The sequence below is a fragment of the Colias philodice genome, chromosome 24 (assembly GCF_061535455.1).
Source record: "Colias philodice isolate Cphi_HAF_F1 chromosome 24, ilColPhil1 Martin Lab GWU primary, whole genome shotgun sequence".
NCBI lineage: Eukaryota > Metazoa > Arthropoda > Insecta > Lepidoptera > Pieridae > Colias > Colias philodice.
In genome coordinates this window covers 2,886,222-2,907,248 of record NC_143109.1, presented here as the reverse complement: position 1 = coordinate 2,907,248, position 21,027 = coordinate 2,886,222, and the positions used below count along the sequence as shown (strand labels likewise).

Here is a 21,027-nt window from a genome sequence, read left to right as displayed (position 1 = left end):
TTATTTTATTATTAGGTACCACTTTTGTTTGACAAGCTATTAATTTCTATGTGCGTGGAAAATTGGTAATGTTTGAATTGTGGAGGAATTATTGTTTTGAGAACTAGGTTAGTTAACAGATATATTGATATTTGATATGGCTATAATTCAAAGTTTGGATGAGTATGCTTCAGTGGTTCACGTGATTACGGTAGATAGATATCTAAGTACTTACACGTATGTTTATGATATAGTAAAGGAGAGTACGTTTGGTTGAACCTAATGATCACAGGAACTGTTTGTTCAAGTTAAGAAATATCTTTAATCTTAGGTAAACCATTTAACGAGAAAGGCAATGAGTATCATGCTACCACCAAAGTAGCAGGTTATCATTGAAATACAATCAGCGGTTATTGTGCCAATATTTTAATTTGTTTCTTTGTATACTGCAACACACGGAACCCTCCCTACGGATGTTCTGCTGTTGGTATTATTAGGTGACCCTCTTGTTAGGAAGATGATTGCATAATATAATTAAACAAATGGTCAATGAAAATACATGGTGACTGAAATCGAGAAGGAATTAGGAAATTAATTAGTTATTCTTTTAACAATGAACATTTTGGTTTCTTTAAGAAGTGAGAATTTGACCAAGTGGATAAAAACAGTGATTTTGGTAATAATGCGTACAATATGTGTTACGTAAATATGACACCTAAACAACCTCAATTAAAAATTAGAAAACTGATTTGATTTTATGTTTTAACTAGCTTTCCGCTCGCGGCTTCGCCCGCTTTGTCTAAAACATAATAAATTATATACATAAACCTTCCTCTTCAATCACTCTTTCTATTAAAAAAAACCGCATCAAAATCCGTTGCGTAGTTTTAAAGATTTGAGCATACATAGGGACATAGGGACAGAGAAAACGACTTTGTTTTATACTATGTAGTGATGGAATAACTAAATATTTGTTGTTGGCGAAAATAATTATGCTTTTGCAGATTTAGTGCTTATGCCATAACATACTGCAAAATCAAACATTTACTCTACAATTTTCGTATAAGTAACTTCCGATGCTTCCAACATTCTTTAGGATACCTAAATTCCTTAAGCCTAAATGCTTCCATGTAAAATCAATTCATACATACTAGAATCTCAGACCGTACGCTACTACTACCGTACGCAAAAGTATTATAGATTACCGATACTGCAAAGATCAGCTACCTAAATGATTGTAAGATTTCACTAAAAGTGGAATCGTAGACTGGCGGACGCTGGCCAGAAAAGCATTTAAATTTCGATAAGATAACATAAGATTTCTGATACTGCTACCTAAATGAAAAATAGTGGGATGTAAAGGTGTACGCTGGTCCGTGGTCACCACAGCATGACGGCAGTTCGGCCATGGCGGTCTGGTGCGGCGCGCGTATCCTACCACTAGAGAGACGCGTTTATTCTATCACTCTTGTGGTTTGTTACTTTATTTAGTTTATTAATTAGTTAGCTAGGGATGGTTATATGTATGTAGGAGTGTTTGGGGGATGGAATATGGTGCATTAATATCGGTTATAGTGCACGAAAGGTGACCATTTAGAAATAAGTTGGTGTCGTGATTATAAGATGTATGGGGAAGAAGTCGTGGTTATATTTGGTGCATTTGTAGTTGAAATACTTAAATATTTTGGTGGAATGAAGATTGAGGGGATAGTAACGATGTGGTCATCAATTTTTAAATAATTTTGTTGAATAATAAGTGTCGTGTTTATATATACAATGTAGTGAGAAGAAATAGCATTAATTACATTTGTGATTTGAAGCGTTTGTGTTAAATTTTATTTGTACGGACGGAAGAATATAGCGGTGTCGATAATGGAATAACTTTACATGCAATGTCATGGAAAGTGTGTTTTTATTGAAGCGATTGTGATTTGTTTGGGTATTAGTGGTTGTGTCTCATGGTGCTTTTGCGGAAATTTTGGAATAGTGGTCAATTGTCAGAGATAATGGATTAAATTAATGTGTATAAATTGTATAGGTATAATAGTATTTAAGTTTTCTTTATGTGTGCTCAAGCGTAAGATGATAAGCCGATTATATGCATTTGTATTTTAGCATATTTAATATTTATATATAAAATGCACACTAGGAAATATTATAAAAATCAATTCGTTTTAATCTATGACACATAAAACGATCACATAAAAATTCATTTTCAATTTTTATATACTTCAAACAAGGCACAGTTGTCACTTATCTGGTTTGAAATCACAGAAACAACTAGATAATGACCGCCAAAAAACCTCAAACTATATTCTATTATTGTCGAAATGGCGCAAACTTGTCGGAAGCCAAGACTTGGTTTTGGTCGCAGAGTCAATTAAATCCAAGTCAATATGTTATTCTTCTCTAGTAAGTGAGGATACAGTTTACCGATTTTCCATGGTATTCAGGACATATGACTATTTAAGTAGGTATCTAGTACCTATTAAGTATCAAAAATTTTGTGAATTTATTAATTTTGTATCGTAGGTAGTTTCACGATTGTATTTCTTGATAGATAAACGTCTTAAATCCCATTTTCAGGATGTCCAATAACTTTGATATAAAACCTAAATTAAGGCTAAGAAGTTAAGACCTAAGCTAAAGCCAAGCTCATCTAAAAATACCAAGGTCTATTCAATTAAACAAACTTCTTAGTTACGAGATAGCGCTCTCTCCGACTTGTCAGAGCTAACTAATTGGTCGGTGTTATCTAACAGATAACTGGGAGGCTTCTAATTTATCAGAGAAATTGCGATGCCTGCCCGATTTATTGCCAGATGTTAGATATTACGCTTGTAATGCTTGGCAAGTTAAAATTGTTTTATATTCGTATTTGAATAAACTGCTCCAAGAAGACGAAAAAGGGTGATTGGTTGGTGGGATTGTTGTAATAATGATAGTTGTAACTTGTAGTTTAAACGATTCTTCATTAGATAACTACGAAGGGACAGTTGGACCTCTGTTTTTTGTAACCACGTAACGATAAATGTTGTAGCTACGCATTTGGATGAATTAGTATAAGATAGTTGCGATCTTGACAGCAAAATTTAAAGAGGCTTGTCTAAGAAGGAAATTTAATTCCAAGTACCTACATAATCTATATATTATAATAAAACTCAAAGGTGACTGATATAGTGATCTATCAACGCACAGCCCAAACCACTGGACTTATCGGGCTGAAATTTGGCATGCAGGTAGATTCTTGCGGGACGGGGAAAAACGGGGATGCACGTACAAAGTCGTGGGCGGAAGCTAGTTGTTGATACAGTTACTACAAAGCATACAATTACAATACGCTACGATGATAATAATTATGTTAAACGTTATTTTTTATTCAATTAAATGCAATTTGTTATGCCGTATGAGCAGTTGAGTTGCGTATTAATTAAGCCGGTGTAAAGCAAAGCATTCATTTGTGAAAGTAATAATCAGCACAATATTAAAAGCATTTAATAATTAATGAGATAAACGTCACTTGATGTGATGAACATGATGATGATGTTTAATTTTTCGTAATGGGGTTATTGGTTTTTCTCTTTGTGGAGTATGTTGTTGGGTTAATTAATAAGTGAATAATTAATATTATTTGCGCATATTGTGAATAAATCGAGTAAGTAGTGTCTAAAGTAATAATAATACGGAATATAATTTTCTAGGGTCGTGCTAGATCCATTATGAATAGAATTGCCAGGAATTTGGGCTTTGGGCGATATTAAATTAAATTCTAAGTTGAGAAGGTCCAACCATTGTATATATATGTATATTTTTCCAATTTGCTTCGCACAAGTATGCTTTTAATATTAAATCAATTAATTTCCTCCTAGTCAATGAATTTGTATACAAAAGTTTTATAATTAAACACTGCGTCATTGCACCGGGTAGGGTCGGCAAAAAAACGTAACAAAATCACTTAGTTCTAAACAAGATCGTGCGAACCAAAAAAGGTTATTGACAACGGCCGTGACAATGTTCATCACGATTGGGATGTAAACGAACTATGCGCAGGAGTTGATTCTTTGAGCTTTAGCTTTTTGCGTTTTTGAAAATCTCATTGAGATGCGGATTATTTGAACATTATAGATCATCATATACTCAAAGATTTATATAATAATTTGCGGCATATTTATGTTCATATTGTAATATTTCCATACATTTTAAATTTCAATAAAGAAATAATTCGTTAATTATTGGTTGTTGTGAGGGCTTTATTAAAGGCAAGATCATATTTTTTGAGCTCTGCTCTTAGAGATTAACTCCCATCTTTTCGATTGAAAGCTTAAACTTTCACTAGTGCTGTGGTGGCACATAAGCAATATAAATAGTAAATACATCATACCTGAATCGTTCTCTCATGTTTTTTGTTTGTTTGTCCACAGATAGATCCAAACACAGCGTTTCTGAGGGCAGCGCGCGCGGGTCAGTTGGACACAGTCGTCGATCTATTGGACTCAGGGGCTGTTAAAGATATAAACACATGTAATTCTGTAAGTATAAATATTCGAAAATAGTTATATTTTATATGATAGATTATTGAAATTAGAAAATGTCATAAATATGTACATGGTACATATTTCGTATGTACCTACATCTACATACATGCTTTAAATGCCTGTAAGTATCTAAATAAATATGTACAAGGACTTTATTATTAAATTAACCAAGCAATCAATAGAACACTGAACATAGAATCAATAATCAGTTAATAAATTTCCTAGCAATGGAAAAAACAAAATTAGAAGAAGAAAGAAAGATATCGATATCAGCCTCAACACAAGTAAAACTATTGAATATTTGTAAAATTATTAAATACACGTGAAGTGATGTTAAACATTGTTCCCTATTAATAAATACGCAATGTGAGTGTAAGCTGAAATCGGGTCAACCACTGTCCCGTCAATAATGTGACGTCACAGGCGTCCCATTTGTAGGCTCCATTTTGTTAAAACAAACATTATTGATTTGTTTAAACAATATCCTATCTACATAAACATAATCTTAGTATAGACCGTACTTAAATTATTATCAACGAGAAAATTTATACGAATTTGTATTTTTTTACTTTCACGCAAAATCAGCTGTTCCAATATGTATGAAATTTGTTGCACAGATAGATATAGGTCTGTAGGTACATAGGCTATCTTTGACGACATGGATATCACGCGAGTGAAGCTGCACGCTCTAGCTTATAGCTAGTGTTATTAAAGTGTTTATTATATTATAGATTAGGTTACAGTACCTTTTTGAAACAGCCCCAACACATTTTCACAGTTTAATACGCCACAACATATAGAAAATAGATTGTATAATAATTGTATATTAAATACATATTAGAACACTGATAAATAGCATGACTATAAGAATATAGAAACTTCTGCTCCTCTTTACTTTTTTTTCGAGAAACACAAGTTAACACATTCAATCGTCAACATCAAATAACATTTTGAAAACTAGTTGAATCATTACATTAACAAAGATTTTCGACTACCCGCATTTTACTTGACATAATTTAGTTTTGACACTCAAACTTCGCATACGTCAATACTGTTTTGAAATAATAAATTTGTAGTTATAGATAACCCAAACAAGCATTGATAACAAGCATATTTTTATTCCATTTCATATGCTGAGCTACTAGGTACATACAATTTTCATATTCATATTTCCTCTTTTTCACATAGTTACAATATTGTAATTATCTGTTTGTAAAAGATTAACGGAGTTGATAAGAATACATAGTGTTCGTGTTCCAATAGAGATCGTATCTCTTCGCAATGCATTTGTGCTAATGTTTTGTTTGATTTATAATGCTGGTTTGTGTTTATAATGTAAATCGGTAAATTAGAGGGAAATTGCAAGGGAGAAAAATGATTTGATACGGCTTTTATGCGTTTACAATGGTACTAGCGGTCCTATTCAGCCGTTCTCGAGTTTTGCGCTTACCAACACATTTTGCGATTCATTTTATACTATAGAAGAACCGAGGAGTAAAACTTGGAACAAAAAATATTCATAACTTCAAGGGCTCAACAATATTATTCTACAAATATTGTATAATGTAAATCTTATATATAAAATTCTCGTGTCACAATGTTAGTCTGCATACTCCTCCGAAACGGGTGGACCGATTCTCATGAAATTTTCTGTGCATATCGGGTAAGTCTGAGAATCGGCCAACATCTATTTTTCATATGTACCACGGGCGAAGCCGGGGCGGGCCGCTAGTGTATGTATAATAATGATCCATATTGTGTAAAATTTAGAAACGAAATAAACTATTATTATTTATTTATTTTTAATTTAATGATCCACTGTATTGCAATACCTGCGCAAGGTTACAAATAAGTTTGTATGTTTGTATGCAATAAATTATTTGATTTGATGTAAAAAGATTTTTACTCAGTAACATTTATGTTATTAAAAGTATGAAAACTACTTATAACGTTAACTTTCAATTCATGATTCTTACACATAATTTAAATTAATAAATTCAACATAATTTATGCAGGATTTACCCAGAATTTCGTTTTATACCAATGAAACAAAACATATAGCCTTAATTATTATTTGATATAAAAATTCTCTTAAAATGGTATATTAAAGAAAAACAAGATGTATTAAACAATAATTATCGTATTCCGTTTTTATTACATTACGCCTTTAAAAAAATAATAATTTTATTGACATAATAAATAGGTAGGTACTTGTACATGAATCCATAGGCTCAATCAAATAAATAAAGATTTTGAGCACAGATTTTGAGGCAGCAACAGTCGCAAAAAAGTACAATCCAGAAACTTCAAAACCCATAACACAACACAGGTGTCATTTATAGTGCAAGGAAGTATTGTTATTAATGGTAAACGTCCTTGGGCAAAATTACATGTTCCGCCCAACGTAACGACGGTTAGATCCTACCCGTTCTATATATAACTGTATGCAAAGACAGGATCAATGAAAAGGGTTAAGCGATTGTAATTGGGTTAAGTCAAGTTTGAAAATATAGGCCTGAATTAATTTGTAAAATTGTAAATCTGACATGATTAAAAAGAGCAACTATGGAGTTTCTTGCCGATTCTTCTCCGTAGATACTGCTTTCCGAATCGGTGGTAAATGTTAAAAATATGTACTTAATGACGTTTCAAAAGTGCTTCTAGAAGAAGTCTAATTGAATAAATAAATGTTTGAGTTTGAGTTTGAGTTTGAGTTTGAACTTGTAGGAGGCTTATGTCTGCAGAGAGAACTAAAATAATTATGATGATGCTCATGGGAATCGTATAGTTTGGGCATTATCCTGTAGCAATTTCTATGTAGAGAATAACTTTCATCCTGAAAATCAGTTTGTAATGATTAAAAAGATGAAGAAAAAGGCTATTTATAACATGAGGAAGTTAGTTTGGTGCTAGGTCCTATGAATTTAGAAAAGTGTAAATTGTGGACAAAATGAAAAAAAAAAGTACGTCATTTTTATTGATCATCTCTTAATTTCAGAATGGATTAAACGCTCTACATTTAGCCGCTAAAGATGGACACATTTCAGTAGTAGAAGAACTTCTGAAACGCGGTTCTATCGTCGACGCATCGACAAAGAAAGGTATCATTTAATTACAAAAAAGAAAAACTATTTAGTTGATGAATTGATACTGTTATGTTGAAACAGCTATTGAATTTTGAAATGTACACATATGGAAAAACATGTTACTCGAATGTTAATTAATCAACCATATTTGCATGAAGTTCGAAACTGAAATCGACTACAATGATTTACTTTACACAATGCTACAAAAACATTTATTTAAGTAACCTCAAATTTTCGGCGAACTTTAATTATTTGCACAGTCGTATTAAGACTTTTATAGCATCATCATTTTAACTGTATAACTTAATTTAATCATTAACTTTTTCAGGCAACACAGCCCTCCACATAGCATGTCTAGCTGGCCAGGAGTCAGTTGCCCGAGCGCTGCTCGCGGCCGGCGCGAAGGCAGACGCTCAATCGGCGGCGGGCTTCACGCCGTTATACATGGCCGCGCAAGAGAACCACGCGGGCTGCGTGAAGATGCTGCTGGCGGCGGGGGCCAGCCAGACACTTGCGACAGAGGTATGTAGCAACAGGGTTTATGGTACAGCTATACATATACCATGGCAGGTCGAACACTGCTTGGTCCAATATGTGTACGAGACAAGATAGATAGATATGCTAAACATGTTTCTGGAAGATTTTTTGCCGTGAGCAGTGAGAAGATCCCGCTGGTTACGGCCAGTATACTTTTCCGTATGATTTTGTTACTTTTACTTTTTTTATATCTTTGCTACAGAGATATTGCACAGTCTTCGTAATGTATTAAAAGTTATTTGCTTGTAGCCACCGTACAAATTTTTCCGTACCAAGTTTTTGCTCCTTTGTTGAAAAGCGTATTTCTTTCATTTGGTTAAATTAATAAATAACTTCCGAATAGATCTCTAATGTCATGTTATCGTTTTGTCTTCTAGGATGGATTCACACCGCTAGCAGTGGCGATGCAACAGGGACACGACCGCGTGGTCGCAGAACTGCTCGAATCCGACACACGCGGTAAAGTGCGACTACCCGCATTGCACATTGCCGCTAAGAAAAACGACGTAAAAGCCGCTACGCTTTTACTAGAAGTACGTAGCTTTTTATGATAAAAAGGGATTAGAATAGACATTTTTAACTATTATAAACAAGCGTTTAAGTCTATGTATTATAATTGTTTTAGGTGTTACATAGACTGAATCAATGAGAAAGAATCTGACTTCTACTTTAACAGTTATAAATAGATCGCAAGTCAGACTTGCTCTATAAAGTTACATATTTTATTGTTTTATTTATTAATTTCAGAACGAACACAACCCGGACGCGTGCTCCAAGTCCGGTTTCACGCCCCTCCACATAGCAGCGCACTACGGGAACGTGGGCGTGGCCAAAGCGCTGCTCTGTGCTGGCGCAGACGCGGGTCGTGCTGCTAAGCACAACATCACGCCGCTGCACGTGGCCAGCAAGTGGGGGCAGCTGGCCATGGTCGACCTGCTGGTCGAGAATGGTGAGTGTGTGCGCAGTACGCATACGACATACGTAAAAACTTAAAAGGAAAATTTTAAACTCTTCAGCTGGGATTCATTACGTTACACACATACACAGACGCAGAAATACAGACACGCACGCATGAACACACACACGCACGCACGCACACACGCACACACTAAACACTTTTACTTTGATTCACAATATTACAAATACATCTTTACAACAAATTCGCAATAAACATCGTTATGCACGATTGTCAAACTTGACCATTATTTTTCGAGGGAAACCCTTGGTTTTCATTGTCAACAGGAAACCATATAATCAATATAGAATATAAAGTCAACAGATAATTTAAATGACACATTTAAACTACAGGTGCAAACATAGCAGCAGTGACGCGAGATGGCTTGACGCCATTGCACTGCGCGGCTCGTTCCGGACACAGCAATGTGGTGTCGAGGTTGTTGCAGCATGGTGCACCGATTACTAGTAAAACTAAGGTATTTTCGGAAATGTATATATGTTATAGGCAAACTCCGAAGCTCCGGCGCTCCTAGGTTGGACTGGTCAATCCTCAGGTCAGACTGAATGACTTAGTCAAAGCCCAAACAAATGTTAATTTTCGGCCTTTGACTAAACAATTTTCGTCAAACCTGGGAGAGACTAATTTGGTCAGGCAAACGTCAAAACACAATTTTATTAAATCGGGGTTTGACGAGTCAAACTCCGATATAGGTATGAAGTGTCTTATCTTCGTATATTTGGAAGCATTTTATCATTTAAGCAGCTTTCAAGTCTTAAGAACCGCTTAACTCTGCCAGTTCTGACACCTGATTGGTCAGCTTACGTGATTTTCACTTTTATATTTGAGATGCTTTGAGAGAATGCCGTGTGGCATTAGGCCCGCCTTTTGTACCTACGATGTGCAATAAAGTATAAAATAAATAAATAAATGCTTTGGAATATACGGAGGTTAGTTTGTATAAGGATAAGTATAAAAAAATAACATTTTTAAAATTTTGATGTTTATTGTTTTAATAATTTCTTAAGTAATTAAAATGAAAAATTAATCATTTTTCTGACATGGTGAGGCATTAACTTTAATGTTAATTGTTTTAATAATTTCTTAGGTAATTAAAGTGAAAAATTAATTATTTTTCTGACATGGTGAGGCATTAATGTTAATTGTTTTAATAATTTCTTAGTTCAGATCAACGTTTGACCGAGAATTGCAGTCGCTTCTAGGATTGACTAGGCCAAAACCGAAACAGAATAATTTAATTTCGACGTTTGACTGAAAAGTTAGGAGCTCCTGGGTTTGACTAAAAATACTTCAGGCAAAGGGCGAAATTGAAATGTATTTCGGGGATTGCCTGATGGCTTTGGCCAAACCTAGGATAAACCAGTCCTTCCGCGAAGAGACTGTGTATCGGACTTTGACTATAACATATATAAGTAAATTATTTGAAACGAACGATAGGTATATTCATAAAGACTTCTGATTAGGAAATCAAAACTGGTACATATTTCCTTTTTAAAAAATAAATCTCAATTTTAAAGCATTTGAATGCTATAAAACTAAATATCAAAATCAAAATGCGTGCTCATTTTGCTATTAGACTAGTAAATTAGTATTTTATTTAGAATTTTTTTTAAACTTCCTTATTTAACATCTGTTTATCGAAGAAATAATAGCTGGTTAAAGATTAATTTAAGGAATAACCTTCCTATATAAATGTATGTATAATATTCTTATTTTCTCTTATTATGTATTAGCATATCCTAAATATATAAAATACCTACCCACATTTATATATTTTTTTGCAAACAACCGTCATTTACACAAAATATCATTTCCAGAACGGTCTAACCCCCCTCCACATGTCAGTACAAGGGGAGCACGTAGAAACTGCGAAAGTGCTGCTCACAGAGGGCGCTCCCATCGATGACGTCACCGTTGATTATCTTACTGCGTTGCACGTGGCCGCTCATTGTGGTCATGTTAGAGTAAGTTCGAAGATATGTTTTGTTATAACAATTTCAAGAGAAGCTATATTTTTTTTATTCTAATAGCAGATTTAGATTGATGTAATTTTTTTTATGTTGTAATCTCAAAGCAATTTTCGCTTTTATCATAGTTTGGTTATAACATATTCTGTTAGAAACAATCACCTTCAACGAGATCTTTTTATAAAAATGGTCATTTCGTCATCGTTAACAATAACCACATTGTCGTGTTCGATTTTTTTTTGATTATGTATTTTTTTGTGTAAGATAATAATAATTATATTAATTTCAGGTCGCAAAACTTCTGCTGGACAGAAATGCGGACGCTAACGCGCGTGCTCTGAACGGTTTCACGCCACTACACATCGCTTGTAAGAAGAATCGGCTCAAAGTTGTCGAACTGTTGCTCAAATATGGTGCTAGTCAGTATAACATTATTTAAAATAAAAAAAGACGTGTGGCACTCGGGGACTGCCGCGGTAAAGCTATTGCATAGCATGCCTTCAAGCCACACCTCCGAGCCCGTCGGAGTGGGGAGCGTGAGGTTTTTTCGTTACGGAATTTCTCGATTCGGTCCCCGCGCTCAAGGCCCGCGATAGAAGCTATGCAATAGCTTAAAAATAAAAAAAATATTTATTGACAAAAAAATCGTACGGTACAATATTTAGATGATCCACTGACTACCGAACTAGTTAAAAACTGTGTTTCGGTTGTCGGTGGTATTTATTAGAAAAATTTATAATTTTGTAGCTATAAAAGAAGTGCACATTTGGTGTTAACGATTTTTTGTCGCGAAGTATACACACACGTTGTTTACTCGCGGTCGTCGCTGATCCATGGTCCGTAATTTCATTAAAATAATCGATTGATTATTTATTTCAGCCATTATTGCCCATATATTGTTAGTAATACTTATTCTAGTGTTAGTAATACTTTTACGCTCGCATTTACGGACGCTTGCGGCGCGTATTGACAAAAAAATTATGGTGAATCTGAATCGAAATTGTATATGTTTTTTAACTTGTTGACTATACTATACAGGGTGTAATCGTTAAGTGTGCACAGGCGATTTTTCCGTAAGTATTACAGATAACAAAAAACTTTAAACCGATATCGAAAGTACTTAACCTAATGAGTAAAATGGCCGTAATAAATTTTTAAAAATAAATCGAGAAATATCAAAAAAATTATCTTTAAACCCTCCCATAGATTAAGTATGAAATATGAATATCCCATATACATTTAATATGAAAGATTTTAGCTTTCTTTTTCTTTTTTTGGTTTTCTGCTTTAATTACTTCGCAAATTTGAAGTGACATTTTCCACGTTTTTCCGGACATTTTCACGTATTTTCCGGATATTTTCCGGGAATTTTCCGGACATTTTCCGGACATTTCCCAGGCATTTTCCGTTGATATTCCAGTCATTTCCACGCATTTTCCGGACATTTTCACTCATTTTACGGGTATTTTCCAGATATTTACCAGGCATTTTTTTTTTACTTCAAATTTGCGAAGTAATTAAAGCAGAAAACCAAAAAAGAAAAAGAAAGCTAAAATCATTTAATGTATATGGAATATTCATATTTCATACTTAATGTATGGGTTTAAAGATATTTTTTTTGATATTTCTCGATTTATTTTTAAAAATTAATTACTGCCATTTTACTCATTAGGTTAAGTACTTTCGATATCAGTTTAAAGTTTTTTGTTATCTGTAATACTTACGGAAAAATCGCCTGTGCACACTTAACGATTACACCCTGTATAGAGGTACTATTACTACAAGAACTTTAATGAATATTTTGATACCCAACTCGACTATTCCAGGTAAATCCTCAACCACAGAATCTGGTCTAACCCCCCTCCACGTGGCCTCGTTCATGGGCTGCATGAACATCGCACTAGTGTTAGTTGGGGCGGGTGCTGACGCTGATGCTGCTACCGCAAGAGGAGAAACCCCTCTACATCTCGCTGCTAGAGCGCATCAGACGGATCTGGTGCGAGTTCTGTTGAGGAACAACGCTAAGGTAGGATCCTGGTTGAGTAATCAGAAATTGATGGAGACTACCACAAACCAAGGAATTATAATATGACATACTTATTTTTAGGAAGTGATAAGTTTGATAAATAGTTCACGCGTAGAAATTAAAATTAACGCACATGAAACCGCTGGTTAGCTTTGAAGTTCATAGATATAGATAGTAAAAGGTAGTAAACTTTACTGGCTCATATTTTTGTATTAATATGTTGAGAAATGTTATTTACTGTAATGATGTAAGATTACGTAAAATAATTCCTGCAAAAAGTCACGTTCATAAGTCTAGTGATTAATAATTAATATTCCTGCAGGTGGAAGCCCGTGCTCGCGAAGAACAAACTCCATTACACGTAGCAGCAAGATTAGGGCATGCTGATATTGCTGCACTTCTGCTGCAGCATGGTGCTGATGTTGCTGCAACCACCAAGGATAAGTACACGCCGCTGCATATTGCTGCTAAGGAAGGTGAGTAACTAGAGAACCAAAAATAATAATACTTTGGTACAAATGGCATTGCTATTTTTCTATATTTATGGTATAAAACATATTATGTAACTCTTTTATTAAAAAAAAGTACTGATTTTATCGAATTCATCAATCAACGTAGAAATGTTTATATATTTGAGTAAAGTAAAATAAGTACTTTAGTTACAACACAACAAACAGACAAAATGTTTCGATGTATTAGCACTTAGAAATTAGAGACATTAACGATATTCAAACGCGATTTATACATTATATTATTGACCAAATGATATTTAAAAATCGCGTTAAATCAAACACAAGCAATGCTTTGTATAATCACTATGATGGTAAGACATAAGCGAATATAAAAAATCAAATGAATATAACTTATTCTTAACATCAAAACAGGCAAAGAAGAAGTAGCAGCAATTCTAATAGACCACAACGCGCCAATCGAAGCAGAAACGCGTAAAGGCTTCACTCCACTACACCTAGCCGCTAAATACGGTGACATGGGTGTTGCCAGGCTATTACTTGCTAGAGGAGCTCAACCTGACGCGCCAGGAAAGAGTCATATCACTCCCTTGCATATGGCAACGTATTATGGACATCCGGATATCGCTCTGCTTTTGCTGGATAAAGGTTTGTTAAGTGTTTGTTTTATTGTAAACGTAGTTTGACTTGTAAGGTCGAAGAAGAAGGCTAGTTGAAAATTTTTCAAGTATTGTAAATATTGCAAGTCTCAAAAAGAAGTTAATCATAAGTGTGATATATTTGCTAGATCGTTATCAACATGTGTTTTGTATGATCATAAATCACTGTTAGATATTTTCACGATACATACAATTTTCATTTTTTATGAAATTGTGAATTTTACTTTATATCTGATAGTACTTAAACATTCCACTTCATTTTCACAGAATAAAGTCACACATTAATTATGTAGTTGTTAAGTATTAAATTATTCGCTAGGTTCTAAAATGTATAAGTAGACAAAGTAAAATTGCTATTTCTAAACAGGTGCATCACCACATTCACTGGCTAAGAACGGTCATTCCGCACTTCACATCGCGTGTAGACACAATCATCCAGATATCGCGTTTGCGCTACTTGAACATGGTTTGTATTATTGTTAGAATATAAATAAAATGTGGGACCAAGCATTAAACCCTGTGGGATTCCAAGTTATAAAATTTGTATAATTTTTCATTTTATTGTCAAATAGTTGGTTTATTTCAATTAATTGTTGAGTTGTTATTGTATTTTAATGTTGGGTAGTTTTCTTTAGCTAAGTCAAATCTTTTATCTATAAAAAAGCAAAATACGTACCATAGGAACAGTGTCTAATGCTGTGTTCAATTCAATGTAATTTTTTTTATAAGATTTTAGATTTGATGAGTGGTTAGAACTAATTTATTGTTTAAATTAAATTAGATGCGGATCCCAGTGTGAAGTCAAAGGCTGGGTTCACACCATTGCACATGGCGGCGCAAGAGGGTCACGAGGACTGCGTCGAGATGCTCATTGAGAGAGGCGCTGATGTCAATGTTCCGGCTAGCAACGGTTAGTGCTTTGTAGATGTTTATGAATATGAAGTTTAAAATAAAAATAAATATTATTTAGTTGATCTAATTTTGAAAACGGTGCATTTTTATTGTTTTGATTTTTTATAATGCGCAGTTTGATGAAATGAAAGTGAATAGTATAGTTGTGCCATATTAAATGCATTTTTTAGCAAACCAAATTATATTTACATATACTTTGTTTTTTTTTTTCAAATGTGTGTATTGTTCGACGGTTTACTGTCACGTGCGCGTGCGCAGGTCTGACGGCGGTGCACCTGGCGGCGGCGGAGGGGCGCGGGGCGGTGCTGCGCGCGCTGCTGGCGGCCGGCGGGCGCTGTGCGGCGCGCACACGCGACGGGTACACGCCGCTGCACGCGGCCGCGCACCACGGCCACCTGGCCGCCGCGCGCGCGCTGCTGGACGCGGGCGCGGACGTGACCGCGCGCGCGCAGCACGGGTGAGACACTAACACGCGCGACGGGTACACGCCGCTGCACGCGGCCGCGCACCACGGCCACCTGGCCGCCGCGCGCGCGCTGCTGGACGCGGGCGCGGACGTGACCGCGCGCGCGCAGCACGGGTGAGACACTAACACGCGCGACGGGTACACGCCGCTGCACGCGGCCGCGCACCACGGCCACCTGGCCGCCGCGCGCGCGCTGCTGGACGCGGGCGCGGACGTGACCGCGCGCGCGCAGCACGGGTGAGACACTAACACGCGCGACGGGTACACGCCGCTGCACGCGGCCGCGCACCACGGCCACCTGGCCGCCGCGCGCGCGCTGCTGGACGCGGGCGCGGACGTGACCGCGCGCGCGCAGCACGGGTGAGACACTAACACGCGCGACGGGTACACGCCGCTGCACGCGGCCGCGCACCACGGCCACCTGGCCGCCGCGCGCGCGCTGCTGGACGCGGGCGCGGACGTGACCGCGCGCGCGCAGCACGGGTGAGACACTAACACGCGCGACGGGTACACGCCGCTGCACGCGGCCGCGCACCACGGCCACCTGGCCGCCGCGCGCGCGCTGCTGGACGCGGGCGCGGACGTGACCGCGCGCGCGCAGCACGGGTGAGACACTAACACGCGCGACGGGTACACGCCGCTGCACGCGGCCGCGCACCACGGCCACCTGGCCGCCGCGCGCGCGCTGCTGGACGCGGGCGCGGACGTGACCGCGCGCGCGCAGCACGGGTGAGACACTAACACGCGCGACGGGTACACGCCGCTGCACGCGGCCGCGCACCACGGCCACCTGGCCGCCGCGCGCGCGCTGCTGGACGCGGGCGCGGACGTGACCGCGCGCGCGCAGCACGGGTGAGACACTAACACGCGCGACGGGTACACGCCGCTGCACGCGGCCGCGCACCACGGCCACCTGGCCGCCGCGCGCGCGCTGCTGGACGCGGGCGCGGACGTGACCGCGCGCGCGCAGCACGGGTGAGACACTAACACGCGCGACGGGTACACGCCGCTGCACGCGGCCGCGCACCACGGCCACCTGGCCGCCGCGCGCGCGCTGCTGGACGCGGGCGCGGACGTGACCGCGCGCGCGCAGCACGGGTGAGACACTAACACGCGCGACGGGTACACGCCGCTGCACGCGGCCGCGCACCACGGCCACCTGGCCGCCGCGCGCGCGCTGCTGGACGCGGGCGCGGACGTGACCGCGCGCGCGCAGCACGGGTGAGACACTAACACGCGCGACGGGTACACGCCGCTGCACGCGGCCGCGCACCACGGCCACCTGGCCGCCGCGCGCGCGCTGCTGGACGCGGGCGCGGACGTGACCGCGCGCGCGCAGCACGGGTGAGACACTAACACGCGCGACGGGTACACGCCGCTGCACGCGGCCGCGCACCACGGCCACCTGGCCGCCGCGCGCGCGCTGCTGGACGCGGGCGCGGACGTGACCGCGCGCGCGCAGCACGGGTGAGACACTAACACGCGCGACGGGTACACGCCGCTGCACGCGGCCGCGCACCACGGCCACCTGGCCGCCGCGCGCGCGCTGCTGGACGCGGGCGCGGACGTGACCGCGCGCGCGCAGCACGGGTGAGACACTAACACGCGCGACGGGTACACGCCGCTGCACGCGGCCGCGCACCACGGCCACCTGGCCGCCGCGCGCGCGCTGCTGGACGCGGGCGCGGACGTGACCGCGCGCGCGCAGCACGGGTGAGACACTAACACGCGCGACGGGTACACGCCGCTGCACTTAGCGTGAAAACGCAATAACGCACGTACTTGCGGTAGTGTAAATCTGCATCATGTGCAAGTTTTATGCACTCACGCGCATAGTTGCGTTTTCTGGTTTTCTACGGAACAGATTTCAAATGGTTACAATCAACACACACACGCCACGCTGCGTGTTGCGTGACAATGTGATAATATTGTCTTACAGCGGTGCCAGTGGATTCGACGCAGTGCTGCGCGTACGACAGCTACGACGCTGTCTGCTGCCCTATATATATTTTTACTCACTGAAAAGCTTGTCACTGCGTTGCGTTGTATTTTAAAAAACAGTCAGAAAAAAACTCACCGAAAAACACTGCCAACTAGACACGTGGGCAGAATTTTGTAAAATTATGTGTCTAGTTCCTTTCTGTAATGTTCATATTAAAAAATATTTTATTCTAATACATTTATGTTTTTCAGATTCACACCGCTCCACCAAGCGGCGCAACAAGGCCACACCCTTATAATTCAACTACTGTTGAAGAGTAACGCAGACCCTAACGCACTGTCTGCGGTAAGATATTACTTAAAAAAATAATTAATTATGTGAAAAAGTATTAACTATGATGAATTGTTATTTTTTATGTTTTATATTTTCCTTTGATGGAAAATGAATAAGGATTGAAAGATGAATTTGATGAATACATACAATACATATATCCCGCAGTACAATGCGCACAAGAATTTTGCATACTATTTTAAATCTCAAACTATTTTAATTCTCATATTATTATTTTAAATCTAAAACCATAAACATCATAGGTTGAGTTTTTGGACAAGAGATTTTATTTTGCTCTGCCATATATTCATAAACAAAATTTGCCATAACATTGTATTTTTCTTATAAAAATGTTGTGTGGTTTTATTAAACCACGGTAAAAGTGAAACTGTTCGAACGGTTCCGAACACTGCTTTATAGTTTATACCTACTCGGCAGCTGACCGTCACGCGACATGCGCTACACAGACCAAAAAGTTTGAGACGATGTAATAAAAGTTTCACTTTAATAAAACTATTATTTATATAAACAACAGAACGGACAAACAGCATGCGCGATCGCGGATCGTTTGGGCTACATCAGCGCGGTGGAGGCGTTGCGGCCGCTCACTGAGAACACGCTTAGCCAAGCTGTGGGTGATACTGGTAAGTTATTATTTATTTGATTTTTAATATGTTAAGATATTATTTCGATAGTAATGTGTGAGGAATTTTGGGATTTTGTTATGAGTTGTAATAATGCGGGTGACAGAATTTTTGTTTTGAAATGTTGAGTATGCAGATTCGCTCCTTGACAATAAGATATTGAGTATTGCATTTTTTTCCATTCCATTCCAGCCTTTCAAGACGTCCACTGCAGGACATAGGCCTCCCCCAAAGATTAGATATTGAGTATATTTTAATTTAAATATTGCTCTTAAATTAAGGGTGATCAAAATGAGAAAGCAGATTAAGATCAATTTCAAGGGTTAATTTGTGAAACTGACACGTTCAAGATATAAAAAAGGTTCGAAGATATAAGTTAAGTTTCACTAGGCCTGTACCTATGGTTAAATATGGTCTATAACTCATAGACGTCCTAGGCAGAGGGAACAAAAATATAGTGATAACAAACAAGAACAAATATAAGATGATTTATCATTTATAAATCTAAGATTACCATAACATCTGACAGAAGTACGAATTTCTTTATTTAAGTGAAAATAAACGCTAAGGTATTGCGTCTGCGCATATCTTTGATCTAAATACAGCTCAACTAAATTTAATAGTATCCGCCAACCGTGCATAAATTCAAAACTGGATACCCGCCAACTAGGTACTCTAGACCGAATAATATTTCATGTATTTACATATTATTTGACGGAAAAATCATCCCTATTTACAAAGGAATAAGACTCATAATCGTATGGCAGTTTTAGTAATTAGTTTGAGTAAATGACATTGCCATAGCCCTGTATTTATCATAGTGGTTCAATAATTGATTAAACAAATCGATTTGTGGAAACTTGTAGTTGATAGTTATTGCGATTTTCTTCACTTTTTAGTCAAAATTAACTAAAGCACAATGAGAAGAAATACTACAAAGAAATCTGCAGTCATTGATGCATTATAAATTCAATGTTGTGTCAGAGTTAACCTTTTACAATTTTTCAATAGCAAGCGCGTTAGATAGATCTTTTTTCTATTATTAACGTTATTGTTTTTTGAGAAAATTACTTTTGAATGAATCAGGCTATCTAGTCGAGAATAACTTATGGTTAACAACAATCAAAGGTAGAATTAAAACTTTTGCTTGGAAAATTGTTCTTTATGGAACTGATACTTCCAACTTATATCATTTTAGCAATATTTTTATTGATTCCACTCAACATTCACATTCTAAAATAATTCTAGTTTTATAGCCGGCCTCTATACATATAATGCTACCAAATGACATGACCTTGTTTTGTCTAACGTCCAGTATTTCTGGACGGCTATCTTCAGAGGACTGTTTACAATTGCAGAATGACTCATTCATGCAGCGTCATTCTTGTTCGATGATTTTCCTTTATTTATTCATGAAGATAGAAATAGATTTATAGAGTGAAAAGCTTAAAGAAACAGTTCAATTCTAAGACATTTAAAGGATGAAAAACTGAAAGGAGTAGCTTAGTTATAACATGTTTTTAAAAGTTAGATATATCGTATACGTTGTACACACAACAATGGCTATATGAGAGTCAGGAGATAATTGCCCGACTCTTGTAGTGAGTGATCGAGATGTAAACTGTTATATTTGTGTGAGTGAAAGAGAAGGAAGTACGGCTTATAAACGGCCATTGATGATTTTAATATATTATGCTTGATATAATCTGTCTCATTTTGATATATCATTGCTTTAATTAGATCTTAATTACTTGTGAAATGTAATTAAGTATTTTAAACATATATTTCCTTTAATCTTGAGCTAATAGTGGTGCTTACTGCTTAGTTTAAATTATGATGGATATGGCATAATATAGAAACAGTTTTCGGGAAACGTGACTCCTTCTTGTCATAATATTTTAGCTTCTTATTATGTAAAAGTTTCTTTCAAAGTGCTTTTGAAAGAATCCAAGTAAAATGAATAAGATATTGAATTTTAACCGGATAGTAAGACTAAGTAAGTAACATATTAATATTTTTCAGGAATTAAAAAAAAGATTTACCCCGAAACTTCATTCAAAAAATATTTACAATTTAAAATTGCGTACCACACACGAGCAAACAAGAATTTTAAAGTTGATCCTTTACTGTCAATAAAGAACAATGTTTCTTGACCCAATGGGCCAATTATTATCGAAGCCAACGTAATAAAAATATGAAACCAAAATGACCCACATACAAAGAACTCATCAAGCAAACAAATTGTGCATTGTAAGCAAATATCATCCTACAATACATCGTTACATAATATATGGATGTATTGTCTTCGCTACCTGATATTGGCTAATAGTTACATGTAAATTGAGTTGGTACTTATTACTTTTTTGTTTGTGTTGTGTGTGTGTGTGTGTGTATAATTATAGATATTTTTTTGAGGATTTTTTGTTGGTTTTAATGGATATGCATTTGATGGTACTAAAAGTATATGCACAATGTTGTTCATCTGCTGTTGGTGGATA

The 21,027-nt window shown here is 38.1% G+C and overlaps 1 protein-coding gene across 1 annotated transcript in view; it reads left to right on the top strand.

Annotated features, from left to right (window-relative positions):
• LOC149477652 (uncharacterized) overlaps positions 1-21,027 on the top strand; it is a 166,813-nt gene that overhangs the window by 80,320 nt on the left and 65,466 nt on the right. The window contains exons 2-17 of the mRNA XM_089710302.1: positions 4,401-4,508; positions 7,513-7,615; positions 7,929-8,122; positions 8,515-8,670; positions 8,885-9,086; positions 9,446-9,570; positions 10,931-11,077; positions 11,370-11,499; positions 12,907-13,106; positions 13,429-13,582; positions 13,991-14,224; positions 14,603-14,701; positions 15,017-15,145; positions 15,406-15,604; positions 17,807-17,900; positions 18,421-18,529. Coding sequence (XP_089566428.1) covers positions 4,401-4,508; positions 7,513-7,615; positions 7,929-8,122; positions 8,515-8,670; positions 8,885-9,086; positions 9,446-9,570; positions 10,931-11,077; positions 11,370-11,499; positions 12,907-13,106; positions 13,429-13,582; positions 13,991-14,224; positions 14,603-14,701; positions 15,017-15,145; positions 15,406-15,604; positions 17,807-17,900; positions 18,421-18,529 — 2,383 coding nt within the window. The remainder of the gene's footprint in view (positions 1-4,400; positions 4,509-7,512; positions 7,616-7,928; positions 8,123-8,514; positions 8,671-8,884; positions 9,087-9,445; positions 9,571-10,930; positions 11,078-11,369; positions 11,500-12,906; positions 13,107-13,428; positions 13,583-13,990; positions 14,225-14,602; positions 14,702-15,016; positions 15,146-15,405; positions 15,605-17,806; positions 17,901-18,420; positions 18,530-21,027) is intronic.